Source organism: Monodon monoceros, unplaced genomic scaffold (genome assembly GCF_005190385.1).
Source record: "Monodon monoceros isolate NGI ecotype Baffin Bay Population unplaced genomic scaffold, NGI_Narwhal_1 Super_Scaffold_21, whole genome shotgun sequence".
In the NCBI taxonomy this organism is placed as follows: Eukaryota; Metazoa; Chordata; class Mammalia; order Artiodactyla; family Monodontidae; genus Monodon; species Monodon monoceros.
The window spans coordinates 67839525-67856052 of record NW_021703778.1 but is presented as its reverse complement, the minus strand read 5'-3'; the positions used below and the strand labels follow the sequence as shown (position 1 = coordinate 67856052).

General features: G+C 49.4%; 1 protein-coding gene across 1 annotated transcript in view; it reads right to left on the bottom strand.

Annotated features, from left to right (window-relative positions):
* Window positions 1–16528, bottom strand: part of ANKDD1A (ankyrin repeat and death domain containing 1A) — a 31928-nt gene that overhangs the window by 13410 nt on the left and 1990 nt on the right. The window contains 6 exon segments of the mRNA XM_029236391.1: window positions 1761–1859; window positions 2394–2492; window positions 5854–5952; window positions 6623–6727; window positions 11500–11598; window positions 15850–15978. Coding sequence (XP_029092224.1) covers window positions 1761–1859; window positions 2394–2492; window positions 5854–5952; window positions 6623–6727; window positions 11500–11598; window positions 15850–15978 — 630 coding nt within the window.

Genomic DNA, 16528 nt, shown 5'->3' with positions numbered 1-16528 from the left:
TCTGGAGCCTGTGCTCCGCAACGGGAGAGGCCACAACAGTGAGAGGCCCGCGTACAGCAAAAAAAAAAAAAAAAAAAAAAGAATGACATAGCCACAGTACATGATGAAAACTAATGAGAACCAACTAGGTCCAAGATGGCAGAAGATTCGACCTCCAGTAGACCTTGAGCCTCATTGTACGCTCACCGTAATACCTTAGCATGCTAAATGACACACCCACCAGCGCCATGACAGTTCTGAGGCTAACCGTAAAAGGCCAAAAAGTGGGCAGTGGCCCAATTCCTGGAAATCCCCATCCCTTCCTCAAAATAGTTGGAATAATCCTCCCACTCTTTAGCCTATGAAATTACCCAGTCCATAAAAACTAACCACGCCATATTTCGAAGCCTCTTCCTCTTGCCTTCCGAGATAGCTCACACTCTGTCTGTGGAGTGTGTTTCTCTCTAAATAAATCTGATTCTTACCTATCACTTCGTCTCCAAATTCTTTTGCAATGAAGAAAGAACCTTAAATTCACCAGCAACAGAAGGACATGGCTGGTGCCCTGGGACAGCTACTTTCCCCCTCTTGGCTGTAATGTCCCCCGCTATGTCCCTGGGGTAGTAGTCTCCACACCTTCCAGGGGAGCAAATTAAATGTTTTGTGGTTTATAAAGCATTATTCACATTTAAGGGAATTTACGATTTATATTATTATTATATTTACGTTTGCCATTTTGCTATTTCTTTTCTTTTCTTTTTCCGGCCGAGCTGCGCAGCTTGTCAATCTTAGTTCCCCGACTCGGCAGTGAAAGTGCAAAGTCCTAACCACTGAACCACCAGGGAATTCCCTTTGCTATTTTTTTTCTGAATGTCTCTTGTTTTTTCTTGTTCTGTTTCCCCTTGACTGCCTTCTTTTGTGTTAAATATTTTTAGCATATCATTTTCATTCCTCTGTTTTTAAACTATTTTTGCTATTATTTATATTATTCACTATTAATATTATTTTTGCTACATTATTGAAATTTAGAACAAAAAGAGAATTCCAGACTCTGCAGCTGTTCAACCAGCCAAGAAAGAGTATTTGTCACTGATCTAAAAATAAAAAGCAAAACAAAACAAAAACACCAACTTTCTACCTAAAGAAAGGCCACAACCCCCTTTTCAAGGACACAGAGAATTTCTAATGGCCAACTCACAGAGTGCAATGGTAAGGGAGAAAGAGGCCTGTCCCAGAGTCACACCCAGGCTCCGGCTCTAATTGCGGTGTGGGCCTCATGTTGCGGACACCCCACCCCTACCCCTGCTGGGCAAGGCAAACGTTTCAGGCCATGAACTCTGGAGTCAGGGGAATAGGCTTTTCAGACTCAGCTTCGCTTCTTACCAACTTGTGACCTGGGAAAGTCACTGAACCTCTCTCATCTGTAAAATGGGGGGAATTTTTCTGAGGTAATAGTTATGAAAGGGTTTTGTGAACTGTCACGTGCACAGCAATAAGACACTAATGGGTACTGAGCTCCTATTATGTCCCAGGCAATATGCTAGGTATTTAGCCTTCATAGCAATATAAAATAGTATATATCACCTCCAATTTATAGTTGAGAAGCGAGGCTCAGAGAGATTAAGTAACTAGCCCAAAGTCACAGAGCTCAACAGCTGAGCCTGTTCCCTCACAGCCTTGTTCACACAATGTTCAGGAATCATCGTGGCTCCTACAGTTGACACAGTCACGTCTCTGCAGGCAGCCGAGGGCACACACCAGTCGTGAGGAGGCACGGCTACCTGGGTGAGGGCGTTCGCGCTACTCCCGGCCCCGAGGAGGAGTTGCACACAGTCGGGGTGGATCCCTTCAGCAGCTGCGTGCAGGGCAGTGAGACCTTCCTGAAACACAGGGGAGCGGTGTGAGGATGGCAGGAGGCCGAGGCCAGAGCCCAAGACCGGAGGACACCCCTTCTGCCAGGGCGCCAGGGCTCTTTGAGCTCTCCCCTCCCTGCAGACATGACCTGGCGATCTGTGGTTCCCTGAGCCCCGCCCCTGATTCTCACCTTGAGGGGCATATGGTGTATTCACTCCCTCCGCCACAGCTCTGCTCGTGTTCTCCTTGCCCTCCAAGCCGCCTCATCCCTGCTCTGTCTATTCCCTCCTACTCCATCCTGGCCACAGTGACCTCTCCCTTCTTTGAACGCACACTGTGCGTATGACTGCTCCGTGATCCCTCAGGCCCGGTGCCCCTCCGAGCCTGGAGTTTTGTGCTGCTGCTATCTTTTCCCCGTGGGCTGTTTGAGAACACGTCCTCGCTCTTGGCTTCAGAGCCCCTACCAGGGGAAATCAGGCTGCACCACGGGCTGCGGGCTCCTGGAAGGCAGGGGGCAAGCCAGTGTCACACATCTCTGCATCCTCCAGGTGGTGACTCACCGCATTCCTCTCCTCCAGGCCCAGCCTGACGTCCATGAGTCGCTGCAGCACTGCCAGGTGGCCCCAGCGGGCGGCCAGGTGAAGGGCTGTGTTCCCCTCCTGCAGGGAGAAGGGCTCCTGAGGGGTCAGTGGAATCATAGACCCTTGCAGGCCCTGGGGACCCACTGCAGCTGAGATCCAGAGAGGGGAGACATGTCCAGGGTTATAGAGCAAGTTGGTGACGAGCTGCAGCCCTGCACGCTGGGCCAATGCCACCCTGCTCTGAGAACTGTGCCAAAAACTACCAAAAACCAGGGGCACTTTCAAGGGCCAAGTTCTGGTCTCTTTTCGTACACTTTAAGACGGACATATTACTTTAAAAAAAAAATTTTTTTAATCCCTATTTTTCCATGCTCCAGTCTAAAGCCAGTCCCAACTCGGTGACCCCGGATGCATCCCCTCTCTCTGCTCAGGCCACAGCCCCAGAGACTCTCCTTGTGCTCAGGCTGTGCCCAGCAGCCACACGGCCCAATCGCTCGCCTCCTGCGCCTTTGCTCAAGATGTCAGCTTCTCATTGAATAGTGCAGCCCACCGTGACCACAATACTGAAAACCACAACTCCCACCTCCTGTTCTCCTGATCCCCTTACCCTGCTCCACTTTTCCTGTTCCCCCATAGCACTGACCACCTAACACCCTCTACAATCCACTTGTATACTATGCTTGTTGTTTATTGGCTGGAAATAAGCATCACAAGGGCAAGGATTTTTGTCCATTTTGTTCTCTGAAATTTCCCCAAGTACCTAGAATAGGGCCTGGGCATGTGACTGACACTCAGTAGATATTTGTTCAATGATAATACATAATGTGATGCAGAGCTTGACCTGTGTCTCCTGGAACTCGAGAACCAGAGGATTGGGAGCAGCCTCACCCTTGAGAAGTCTAAAGGTGACAGTGACAGAGCCAAGAGAGGGGGCTCCACTGGGCGGGCAAAGGGCACAGTGTTCTTTGCGTTGGAAGTGGTCCCACAGAGGGCAGCCTATTTGGGATCGTCTTTAAAGGGAACTTGCTGCAGGAGGGTAAGGGGCCCCAGGGAAGAAGAGGCAGCTGGACGTGGCCAGCCCGAGAAAAGGTATGTCCCTACAGAGGAACCACAGATGGGGGACCAGGACAAGGACCCTGGAGGGACCCACAAGAGCACCCAGAAGGGAGGACCCAGCTTCAGCCATGTATCATGCCCAGAAGGCCATGGGGACGATCGAGCTGAACCAGTGCTTTCCTCTGCCCTGGCCTGTCTCAGTACCTTCCCCAGAAGACGTTCAGTTTAGGCACAGATATCTATAAAGGGCTCAATGAGGATGTGAACACATACAGAAGCCAAAGCAGTACTTAAAGTAGTTAAAAACATACCCTGCCCCCGTGATAGATAAACACACACACATAAACAGCTCTAACTATCTTACAGGGTCAAGGAGGAAACATCTACATTTCCTTTATGATCATTATATTATATTAATAAATAAAATTAAGTTTAAAAAATCCCCTCAACAGCTTTTTTCGGCTCTTCTCCCACCCGCTCCGTGGTCGGCTCGCCACAGCAGGCAAGGGTCAGGCTGTGGGCGGTGTAGCCACAGCCTGAAGTCTCTGTGTTCAAAGAGACCGGAAGGAAGTGTGTGAACATTGGGGTTTGGCACGTGCCCCCAGTTAGCAGAGCTGTGGAAACAGGGCAGGGCTTCCCTCTTCCTTCTGGATTATAAATATCTACTTCCTACCCTTTGAAGCTGCAGATGGCACGGACCCCCTGCCAGGGTCCTCACACTCTGCCCAGGCAGGACAGGGGGCTGGGTGGAAGGAGGCCTCGGCCTTGGGCCTGGCCTCTCCCCTCCACCCGTGGGGACATCCAGCCTCTCCACCTCTGTGGGGCCCTGTCAGCCTCTCCTTGACATTTCCGAAGGAATTAATCACTCTCTCCGGGCTCTCAATGCCTCCCTACCATAGCACCTGCAGCGTGAGGTATGTTGTCATCCGTTCTGACAGGTCTGTCCCCCTACACGGGCTGGCGGGTCCTAGCACGAGTCAGGCCTTCAGTGGCCCAAAGCCTTGAAAAGCGTACTGTGCCCTCTCCCCAGATAAAATTCAAAATGAAAACATTCCTCATTGGAAAATACAACACTTAACAGGGACATGTAATTTTAAAAGCTTCTTCCTAGCATTTCTGATTGCAAGATTCTGGGTGAGTTCACCAAAGCTGAACTTTTCTTGCTTTCTAGTTTGGTGCTTCTGCTCTCTTGGGGCCCTGAGTACATCATTTTTTTTTTTTTTTTTTTTTGCCTCCTGGGTAGATGTGTCCTGGCAAGGGTCATTCTTTACCCCTGTCCGTACTCCCAGTTCCTGGCTCAGGGCCTGGCACAGAGCACAACCTGCTCCGCCCATGTTTCTGAAATGAAGGAAATCAGCCTGATCTGAATCTCAGAACCTAACTTAGCCTTTTCATCCTGAAAGGCTGAGTGTCGGTGGACAGATTTGGTGCAGACCCCCAGGGCTCAGGGCCGCAGGAGGCAGCCTGATGAAGGAGGAGCACAGGGGGGCATCAGGATGCTGGCCCCAAACCCAGCTCGACCTTTGGTCTTGCTGTGTGACCTTGGCTACAGTATCCCCTTCTCTGGGCCTCAGCTTCCACATCTGTAAAACGAGAAGGTTGAACTGGCCCTTGATCTAAGATCCTGTGATTCATTGGTCTGTGAGCTCTGTCACTAGCTTTGTAAACAGAACTCCTTGTATCCTAGCCAAGCATATTAATCAGAAAATTAACAGTGGAATTCTTCCCTTTGTTGGAAGCACTGTTTAGAATTTGCTGCAACACATTTGCCTAATGATTCGCAATGGTCCATTGATACAAGTCATTTGTAGGGTAGTCCCCTTGGGTCCCAACCCCTCATCTATTCTCAGATAGGTGAATTCCTGCTCATAAGCTCTCCACCCTGAATGAACTGCTCCCTCCTCAGCGGTCTCATCCTACTTTTGCCATAATCATAGTAGATTACTAAAACACAAAGAAAGCAAATAACCAGCAGGCATGTGGCTACCGTCCCCCAACTCCTGCCCATTCCCCCCAGCAACAGACATCCCCAGTGGAATCACAGCCCTGCTCAAACCCACTCCAGGCATCACTACCAACCTATCAGATTTGCCATCCTGGCTCCCCACATTGGCTCACAGCTCTTTCCTAGGATTGTGGTTGAATTCCTTGATTAAGAAACTGTGTCTTGGGCATCTTTGTGCTCTTCACCCATAGCACACGGCTGGCCCATAGTGTGTGCTCAAAAAATGCCTGCTGCATGAGCATCAGACACACGCTGGTCTTTGGGCCACCAGCCCCTCTAGCACGCTGCAGCTGGCAGTAGACACAGGTGAGCTGCCCGTGACCACCCCGGTCAGCAGCCCAGAGCCCGGCCCTCCCCCGGGACCCATGGTTACAGTACCTTGTCTTTGACACTGTGGTCACAGCCAGAAGCCACAAGGAAGTCCAGAGAATCCAGCTGCCCGTGCTCTGCAGCCCGATGAAATGCTGTCCTTCCCAGCTGGCGGGGAAGGAGAACAAAGTGAATCTTCCTCGCCCTGCCCACCTGGCCTCAGTTTCCCAACCACACTGGGCTTGCAGTGCTCCAGACACTCTCCCCCACCTTGCCTTATACACCCTGCCTGGAAAGCCCAGACCATCTTCCCAACAAGACCCCACTTGGTGGGTCCCTCCCCCACTGAAATCCTCCTGTGGCTCCTGAATAAAGGACCCATTTCTGAGGCTGGGGGTTGAGATCTCCATGAAGGCCCCTAACAACCTTTCAGGCCTTCATTCCCAAGATTCTAACCCATCTGAACTCACACACCAAAAGCTCTTTTCCTCTAAAGCTCTAGCAATTGTCTCTCCATCTGGAATGTCCCTTGCTTTCTAATCTTACTGATGAAATCTATTCATTTACCAAATTCCACCTCCTCCAGGAAGCAGAAAGAACTGTCTCCCCTCTCTAACCTGTCTAGTCCATATCAGAGTCTCTCTGAGGGATCTGACCATGTGCTGCTGGCGTCCTGCTCATTTGTGCCCTAATGCCCCTTCTAGACCAGCAACTCCCTGAGGTGGGGTCCAGTCTGCACTACCCATGGCTGAAGGGATGCACTCAAGGAATGTACAGGAGAGGCCCCAGGAATCCCAAGCCCGATGGGAAGGACACACAGCCTTGAGGCCACACTCACCTTGTCAGTGTGGTCCAGGGCCACGTCCTCCAGGTCCTCTGTTATGAACGCCAGCACTGGCATATGGCCTTTTTGGGCTGCGCAGTGCAGTAAGGTCAGGCTGTCCTGGAAACAAGGCCAGGGTGGTCCCTGCAGTCTGCGAAGGGAGGCCCTGCTCACGCAGTGGCTGTCTCCCAGACAATGAGTGTTTAGAATCAGAACAGCTTTCCAAAGGAAACCACACTGAAAATGGGGATAGGCCCCTGGGACATCCGCAGGACCCACTTAGTCTCGCGGGGGCTGGTGGGACTCAGGATGCCAGAGTTCAAATCCCAGCTCCAGCATTTATCAGCTCTGGGGTCTTTGGCAAGTTACCTATACCTCTCTGAGCCCCCATTTCCTCATAGGTCAAGTTAGGATAATACAGGCTTATTGTGCTTCGCTTTACTGAAGGTCTCTTAGCCCCAGAAGCAATATTTAAGTGAGGGAGGTTTGCAAATCCTATGTTTATAGTCCAGAGCTTCTACCCTGGCCTTGCATTACAGCTAGATTATTTGGAGTACTTTTCCAAATAGATTGTAACCATCAATGGGTCATAAAAATCAATGGAACAGTCTTCTACATCTTGACAGTGGTTTGGGTTACAGAGGAGTAGCACTTGTCAAATTTCAGTGTGTAGGGACTTCCCTGGTGGTGTAGTGGATAAGACTCCACACTCCCAATGCAGGGGGCCTAGATTCCATCCCTGGTCAGGGAACTAGATCCCACATGCACGCCGCAACTAAGAGTTCACATGCCACAACGAAGGAGCTGGCAAGCTGCAGCTAAAATGAGGAGCCCTGGAGCTGCAACTAAGGAGCCCGCAAGCCACAACTAAGACCTGGTGCAACCAAATAAAAAAAAAAATATATATATATATTTTTTTTTTTTAAGACTCAGCTTGGGCTTCCCTGGTGGCGCAGTGGTTGAGAGTCCGCCTGCCAATGCAGGGGACACGGGTTCGTATCCCGGTCCAGGAAGATCCCACATGCCGCGGAGCGGCTAGGCCTGTGAGCCATGGCCGCTGAGCCTGCGCGTCCGGAGCCTGTGCTCCGCAATGGGAGAGGTCACAACAGTGAGAGGCCCGCGTACCGCAAAAAAAAAAAAAAAAAAAAAAATAAGACTCAGCTTGTATTTCATTGTATACAAAGAATTTGAACTCTAGTTACTAGTATGCATGCTGACATATTTAGAGGGAAGTACACTGATGTGTGCAATTTATTTTGAAATGCATCCAAAATCTACAGAGAACCCTAAAAATTCATCAATAAGAAATTACCCCAATTAAAAAATAATCTGCACACCAAAGAAGATATATGGAATGGCAAATAAGCACATGAAAAAATATATGACATCATTAGTCATTATTGAAATGCAAATTAAAACGACAAAGAGTTTCTAACAATAGAGTATGGAAAGGGAAAAATGCTAACATTCCAGTGGAGAAACCTGGCCGACACCACTTTAACCAAGTGATCAAGCTTGATATTATGATTTATAATAAGAAATATATATTCAGTCTTTGTCCTGGCTCCTGGCACAGAGCTCCTAAAACCCTAGGAATCTCCTAAATGGTAACAGTGATAAAGGTGTCTTTTATGATGTTAACGAGGTGACTTGAAGCCCCTAAGTAAATAAAGGATGGGGGGCTGGTTGCCAGGGGAACCAACAGTGATTAGAGGGTTGGAACTTCCAGTCCCACCTCCTCACCTCTGAGGAGAGGAGAGGGGATGGAGGTTCAGTCAATGACCAAGGGCTGAGAATTTAATCTATCAAGTCTATGTAATGAAGCCTCCATTAAAACCCCAAAAGGACAGGGCTTGGAGAACTTCCAGGTTGGTGAATCAGATCACATCCATGTGCCGGATCCCAAACTCCATGGGGACACAAGCACCTGCGTTCAGGACCTTGACCTATGCATCTCTTCATCTGGCCATTGATGATTCATATCCTTAATATCCTTTGTAATAAACCAGAAATATAGTAAGTAAACCGGTTACCTGAGTTCTGAGAGCTGCTCTAGCAATTAATCGAACCTGGGGAGGGGGTTGTGGGAACTTCTGATTTACAAGCAATTATATAGCTAGGCAACCACCTGGGCTTGTGATTGACATCCAAAGCGTGGGTAGTCTTGTAGGACTGAACCCTTAACCGGCAGAATCTGACACTATCTCCAAGTAGTCTCAGAAATGAGTTAAATTTGTGGACTCCCGGTCAGTGTCCACGGGGAACTGAGTTAACTGCTTGGTGACGTGGAAAAAACACACATTGGAATTGGTGTCAGAACTGGATCAAGAGACCATCACCAGTGACGAATCACAATGGTATCACATGCCCCGTGATAGGAGGTAGTGAGAAGGGCATTTGACCTGTGGGGTCTTCTTCCCCAAATTCCATAACCCCAATCTAATCATGAGAAAAACATCAGACAAAACCAAATTGAAGGATATTCTACAAAATACTTGACCAGTACCCTTCAAAAGTGGCAAGGTCATGAAAAACAGGATGGACTGAGAAACTGTCCCAAGATCAAGCAACAGGACTGTGCTACTCTTCACATCAAGAGGAGGAATCCCATATTTTCCTCCCCCTGAAACGAGGCTGACCCTGTGATGGGCTTTGACCAGTAGAATGCGGTAGAAGTAATATCTCAAGAAACCTTGCTACTTCTACTCCTGCTCTTTTGATGTCCTGGGGCTGTCAGAGAAGGAAGTCTCCATGAATGTCAGCTACCACCTGGAGACACTGGCCACACCATCCGCGACGTTCCCTCTTCCTGCAGAGGCCCCAGACGTGTGTTGACTGTGTCCTCATAAGTGAGCCCAGGCAAGGCCGGAGTAACTGACCAGCCAATGATATTATGAAAAATCATAATGTTACTTTAAGCCACTACATTTTAGAGTGGTTTGTTACCAAAAACAGAAAACTAATATGGAGTGGACCTGCTTAACTAGAAGATCCACTACTCAGAGCCCTGCCCTCCACACACACTTAAGACCTCACCTCCCTCATTCTAGAACACTGAGGCTCATTCTGTGTTGATAGCAAATTTCATCGCCAACAGCTACTGGATTCTGCAAGACCACTGAGACTCTCTCTAAGGCTAAGCCAGACAGGCAGGACTGGACAGGAGGGCCCTCAGCTTGAAACTGGGCTTGGATCCCACACTCTGGGCTTGGATCCTGTGGCCCATAGCCTAGGGGTATCCTTCACTGAGAGCTGTCAGACATTTCTACCACTGCCAACAAGATCCTAACAATGGTATAGGGCAGACCTCCTGTGTGCCATGGCCCTTTTTGGTGTCTGGTGAACACCCATCTATTATCTTACAGTTCTGGAGGTCAAAAGTCTAAAATGGGCTGGGAGGGCTGCTTCTCTTCTGGAGTTTCTGGGAGAATCCATTTCCTGGCCTTTCCAGCTTCTAGAGCCTACCTGCATTCCTTGGCTTGTGAGTCACATTACTCCAACCTCTGCTTCCTTCAATCACATCTCCTTCTCTGACTCTCCTGCCTCCCTCCTTCTTTCCCCTAAAAGGACATGTGGGCACATGTGGATAATCCAGAATAGTCTCCCCATCTCAAGGTCCTTAACTTAATCACATCAGAAAAATTCCTTTTGCCATGTTAGGTTCTAGAGTTCACAGGTTCTAGGGATAGGGATATGGACATCTTGGGGCAGACAGTATTCTGCCTACCAGAAAAGAAAAACAATGATATTGAAATAGAATTATCAAAATATTAAAACCCAAATTTTTTATCTAGTAGCATATGTGCTTTATTGATCCATTAAACAACAAGATCTAGGAAAGGTCTAATAACTACCGCCATGATTTCAAAGTAATGATGAGCGTAAACAGTATTTTGAGATAACTGCAAAAACTGTAATGTGATATGAAAAGAGCTACATTTTGTCTTAGAGACAATGTCACAGGTAATATTAATTCTACCTGCATTCATCATGGAAAGAAATGCTAAAATTTTAAGCAGAGGGCAGTTTAAAAAAAAAAGGTCCTTGTTTTCCCTTCAAAGTTCATGGATCCCCAAATTCTGTCTCTCTAAGGACCAAGGTTGAGAACTCCTGGCTGAAGGTATTTGGCCCAGAAATGTTTGCATTTTCATAAGGGCCACCAACCCCCTAAAAGTTGAGACACCAGTTCAGGGGTTCTGGGCACTCTTGACTCCCTGGGGCTCTCCTCCCTCAAACCATAGCACACACCAGTGAGCAACGGGGGACTTGCCAGGGTCGCTAACATGCCAGGCACTGGGCCAGGTACTTTAGACACAGAACTGCAATTACTTCTGCCTCAGCTCAGAGATGGGTACTAGCACCCCTATTTCCAAATGGGAAAAGTGAGGTTCAGGGTGGTAAAATAATTTGCCCAAGGTCCCAGAGTTTGGTAAATGGTGCTTTGCTCCTTCTACCTGGCCATACTGACCACAAGGGAGCCGGGGCCCCGTGGGAGGGAGAAGGTCCTACCTCCTTCTCATTTAATCTTCTGAGAGTGTTTCTTTAATTCCCCTTTGTGAACAAGAGGCTGGCCAGAGGACTGGGGACTGTCCCAACATCACAGAGTGGTAAAGAGTAGGGGGATCAGAAGCCAGGGGCTTTCAATGCTGATGAAAGAGGCATCCCCAGGCCCTTCTCCCAGCCCCAGTGGAAGTAGTGAGGGTCCCAGCTTCACAAGGCTGAGCTCAGGTGGGGGTTCAGGACACTTCTCAGAGGGTCGAGGCAAGCTGGGGCAGACAGAGGCACATGAGGGGACAGAGGGGGCAGTGATGGGGACAGGCAGCAGAGGTGGGGGCAGCCCTGTGCAGCAGGAGGTAGAGAGGGGGCAAGTGGGCTGCCAGCTGAGGCCTTACCTTGTTCTTACAGTGGATCTTGGCCCCGGAGTTGATCAGGATCTGGAGGATCCATAAGTGACTGCACCAGGCAGAAAGGAGAAGCGCATTCATCCCAAACTAGGGGAGAGGACATGGGGGGGGGAAGGGAGGAGACTATGAGGGGGCGTGGCTGTGCCACCTGGGCCCAAGTGTGTTTTGCACAATCGTGTAACCATAAGGGACCTTAAGTTTCACCCAGGCCGGGGAGCTCTGGGCTTTAGGAATTTAGAGTCCAGGAAATTGTTTTAAACAGAGGCTGATATACTATTGCAAACATTTCCGCCCCCCAGTTTTATTGACAAATAATTGACATACATCACAGTATAAGTTTAAGGCATACAGCATGATCGTTTGATTTACATATATTGTGAAATGATCACCACAGTAGGTTCAGCTAACAGCCATCTTCTCACATAGATACAATAAAAAGAAAGAAAAGAAAAAAGGGAAAAAGATTTTCTCCCTGTGATAACTCTGAGGATTTACTCTCCCAACAACTGCAAACTTTTGTGGGGATACCGAATAAACCTTAAAAATAAAAGAGCTGCCATCTCCTCTCACCACCAGTTCACAAAGATGAACCGTTTTACCACAAAAAAGTTTGGAAGGAGCTGATCTCAGAGTATACTCTTTCCAAATACAGCTTCATGAAACATACACTCCATTGTTCTAATTTTCTGATTTGCTGTGACTGGTGAAGACCTCACCCTGGACTGGCATTTGAGAATCAACCGTTTGAATCTCCTGCGAAACATCCTCCAGGCAGATGGCTTAGGTCTGCGCACATGAAGGGACGGCATCTCGCCTCTGCACGAGACAGCCACTGCACCGTCAAACACTTCTCACCGTGAAAAGCCCCTCCTCATGCGGAACTGAAGTCTGCATCCCTGTGCTTTCTACCCTACTGGCCCTTTGGAGCAGCTGAAAATACATCTAGGCCGCCTTCTGATGGCAGCCCAGATCCTCTCTGCAGGATGCTCTTCCTCAACATGTGCAAAGTGTTTCCAGGTCACCAGAGCCCCTGCACTGCCCTCCACCTTCGTGCATCTGAGGGCAGCCTTCATCCCCACCTCTGCTGAGTCTTTCCTTCTCTGTGAAGAGCACCCCCAGGCCTCCAAACTCACCTCCCGGAATGCACTGACAGCCAGCCACCCTCTTAGAAGTGGTTTCTCTCTGTCTTTCCTTGAGTGTGGTGGGATGTGGCAGGGTCTGAGCAGAACAGAGGTCTGGGAGATCATCACCACCTTCTGCCTACAGACCGCACTGGCCTCCCTCAGCTTTGGGCAGCCCCAAAGTTTGTCTCCAAGTTGGGCGTTCAAAGACCAGAACATATTTTTCCCACAGAAACAGGGTCATGTGTGGCTCTGGGTCCCCTGGTGAGGCCAACAGCCTGTCATTCATAGAATGAGCCCACAGGGTGACCTGGTACTGACGGGCCACAGAATCTGCCCACAAGCATAAGCAGGCTTGCAGTGGGAAAATGCTCCCAAGTCCAGCTGGGAGCAGAAATGCAGAGCCCACCTCAGGAAGGGCTAAGGGATCAGTGTCCCCTGATGTGTCCTCATCCCCAGCACACTCTGAGCTGCCAGAAGAACAGGGTTGGCCTAGTCCTGAATCCGCCTCAATTTCACAGTCTGGACCTCTGGGGGAAAGGGTGCCTCACCCCAGCACCTGCACAGAGCACCCTAGTCACAACCGCTTCCCCACTTGGCTCCACAAAGAGCTTCTGGGGAAGCACCAGGAAAAGGGGTCTTAGTGGCTGGCACCAGAATCCCTCTTAGGGACAGAACTGGGTTTGGGTAAAAGCTGTGACAAGTGGTTGGGATGAAAGGTGAAACCCAGAAAGGACTGACTGGGCATGATGGCAGGAATTTGGAGGCAGGGCAGGGACAGTGCAGACAATGACAGCATTGAAAGTGGGACAGGGGAAGAGGCCAAGTCCAAGACAAGAAAAGGACCAAGGGACTTCAAAGAACAGGAATGGCACAGAGAACAAAATTGTGGTTGCCAAGGGGGAGCGGGGGAGGAGGGAGGGATGGGCTGGGAGTCTGGGGTCAGTAGATGCAAACTGTTACATATAGAATAGATGGACAAGGTCCTACTGTATATATAGCACAGGGAACTATATTTAGTGTCCTGGGATAAACCATAATGGAAAATAGTATAAAAAAGAATGTATGTATATGTATAACTGAGTTACTTTGCTGTACAGCAGAAATTAACACAACATTGTAAATCAACTATACTTCAATTTAAAAAATAAATCTAAAATAAAGAAAAAAAGAAAGCATATGGTAAAGGAAAGAAAATAATAAAGAACAGGAATGTCAAAGACAGGATTTTAGGATTTTTACATTGTTTTTGTGTGTAATGTAAATCCCCTCCACCTCTTATTTTGGAAAGCCTGCCCCACATCAAAGTGTGTGAATGGAAAGTGGGGAGAAGGACTGTGATCCATGTTAGGGGTGATGCCAAGGTAGAGACAAAGGACTATGTGCAAAATTTCAAGAGGACGGCGAAAACCGAGTAGAAGCTGGAAGTAAGAGTCAAGAGTGACCACAAGAATTTAAGCCCTTCCTCCTGAAACCTTGGGAAGGTGCTGGATCCACCATAGCACCTCAAATGGGGACTAGAGTTGGTCTCAGCTAGAACCAAAGAGGCCAGGAGACCCAGCACTGGCTCAGAGTTCAGCTACTGGTAGAATATCAGTAACTGTGGGCTGGCTGGCTGACGAAGGACAGAGTCCAAGGGGAGAAGCCCACAGGAGCTTGGGAATGAAAAGGGTCAAGGCTCAAGGCTGGGGGAGGAGAGTCATGGGAGACAGAGCCTCTTGCCAGTTCGAACCCCAAGATATCTCACTGTCCTAGTTCCAGGAACTATCTAGGACAGAGCCCTGTGGCTTTTCACTAGAGACCTTCCCCCCAACAACAGGATTTCCCTTCTCCAGTGTCTCCTCTACCCTCCTGTTATTAAAGTAGGCACGCTTACCAGCCTTCTTATTTTTCAAAACGTATTTATTGCTGTTTGCAAAGGAAACAGAGAAGATTTGTAAGCACCCTCTCTTACTATTCTCCCTCATATCTTCTTTTCTCACTCAGTCCCTCAAGGAAGAAATAACAGAGCATGGTGGTGATAGTAAGGGTCTTTTTTTAAAAATTTATTTATTTTTGGCTGCGTTGGGTCTTCCTTGCTGCACGCAGGCTTTCTCTGGTTGCGGCGAGCGGGGGCTACTCTTCGTTGCGGAGTGCGGGCTTCTCATTGCTGTGGCTTCTCTTGTTGTGGAGCACAGGCTCCAGGCGCACGAGCTTCAGTAGTTGTGGCACATAGGCTCAGTAGTTGTGGCTCACGGGCTATAGAGCGCAGGCTCAGTAGTTGTGGCGCATGGGCTTAGTTGCTCCGCGGCATGTGGGATCTTCCCGGACCAGGGCTCGAACCCGTGTCCCCTGCATTGGCAGGTGGATTCTTAACCACTGTGCCACCAGGGAAGTCCCAACAGTGAGGGTCTTTGTGGGCAAAAGGCTGATGCAAGAAGTTCCAGTGGTTTATTGGGACACTCAGACTAAGGAAACCAGACACTCTCCTTCCAGGGTCATCTCTAAATGAGGTCTAAGCAGGAGCAGGGAGGAGATGGGGTGAGGGAGTGGGGAGGTAGGTGTTGCTGCCCCACCCCCAGCCCTGATTTGTAATCAAGCCCCCTTCATGGTGGGTCCTCAGAGCAAAGAGAAGTCAGGACAAAGAAAAGTATTTCCATGGAAGCTAAGTTTCTGCAGAGAAGTTTATAATTTTTAAAAAATGTATCCCTGTCAAATGCCGTTGTCAGATTCAGCTCTTTATCCAAACCCGTAGAGATAAATTTGTAGACCTTGTTATTATTCTGCTCTCTCTCTTAGCAGTGTGCTCCCTGCCAATTTGTTAAGTAAGGCTGTTAGTCTTTATCCAGGTTGTGGGTTAGTGTTTGCCAGGGCAGAGCCCTGTGGCATATCATGAGAGACCTCCCTCCCGATGACTTTACTAATGAGGCCTTTGTCAACCCACCCAATTACCTGTTCTATAGCCCATATTTCTCCCTGTTCACATGACATCACGAGGGACTGAAAAGGCTGAGAACTGAAAGGCCCTTGAAAATGAAGAGATCTTTATGACTGTGCAAAGGGAAAGTAGGATTGGTACAGTGTCATTGGCCCCTGAAGACTCACCCACTGCCCAGCCTGCACCTGTTCGTCTGTGTATCAGTGACAACCTCGGCAATGACAGCTGGCTCATAGACCCAGAATGAGTTCTGATGCCCCTGCCCCACCCTGAGACAGACAAGAAGACGAACATGCACACACAGACATGCCTGCGTGAGGGGACCCGTACCGGATCCTCATCATCCACAGCAGCCTCGTGTTCCAAGAGCAGCCGCACAGCCTGCTCGTGCCCTGCACCCGCAGCCCGGTGCAGGGCCACCCTGCCCACCTGCCAGGAGGGAGAGGAAACCTGTGAGGCACCAGCTGGCTGCCCAGCCCACCTCGCACAGCCTCCCTACCTCCCGGCCAGGACAGCTGGTCTGCGGGGTGGAAGGACCTTTGCTGGCTCTGGTGACCAGTCGGCTGGGGCCCCAGCCCCACTCTGACCCCCTCCTCTTCCACTCTGCAGCTGCTGAAATGAACACAGTAAAACACCATGTCTAGATCCGTCTGTCCCCCACCTAAAACTCTTCCCAGCTTCCCACTGCTCTTGGATCAAACGCCTAAACCTTGGGCCTATGAGGCCCTGCATGGCCTGGCACTGCTTCTCAGAAATGCCAGACAACATCCTGTCTCTAAGTCTGCTCCTGTTGCTCCCTCTGCTGGGCAGCCACCTGTGTCTGAGGATTATTTTCCAAATCCCTGAGGAATCCTGAGTGCCTGGGTTCTGTCCCCTCCTTCCTTCAGAACAGGGTTGAAGGGCTCTGACCTACCCCCCACCCCCAAACTCACTGTCAAACTGCCCTGGCAGTTCACCCTGGTCTCTGGCCCTCAGCACA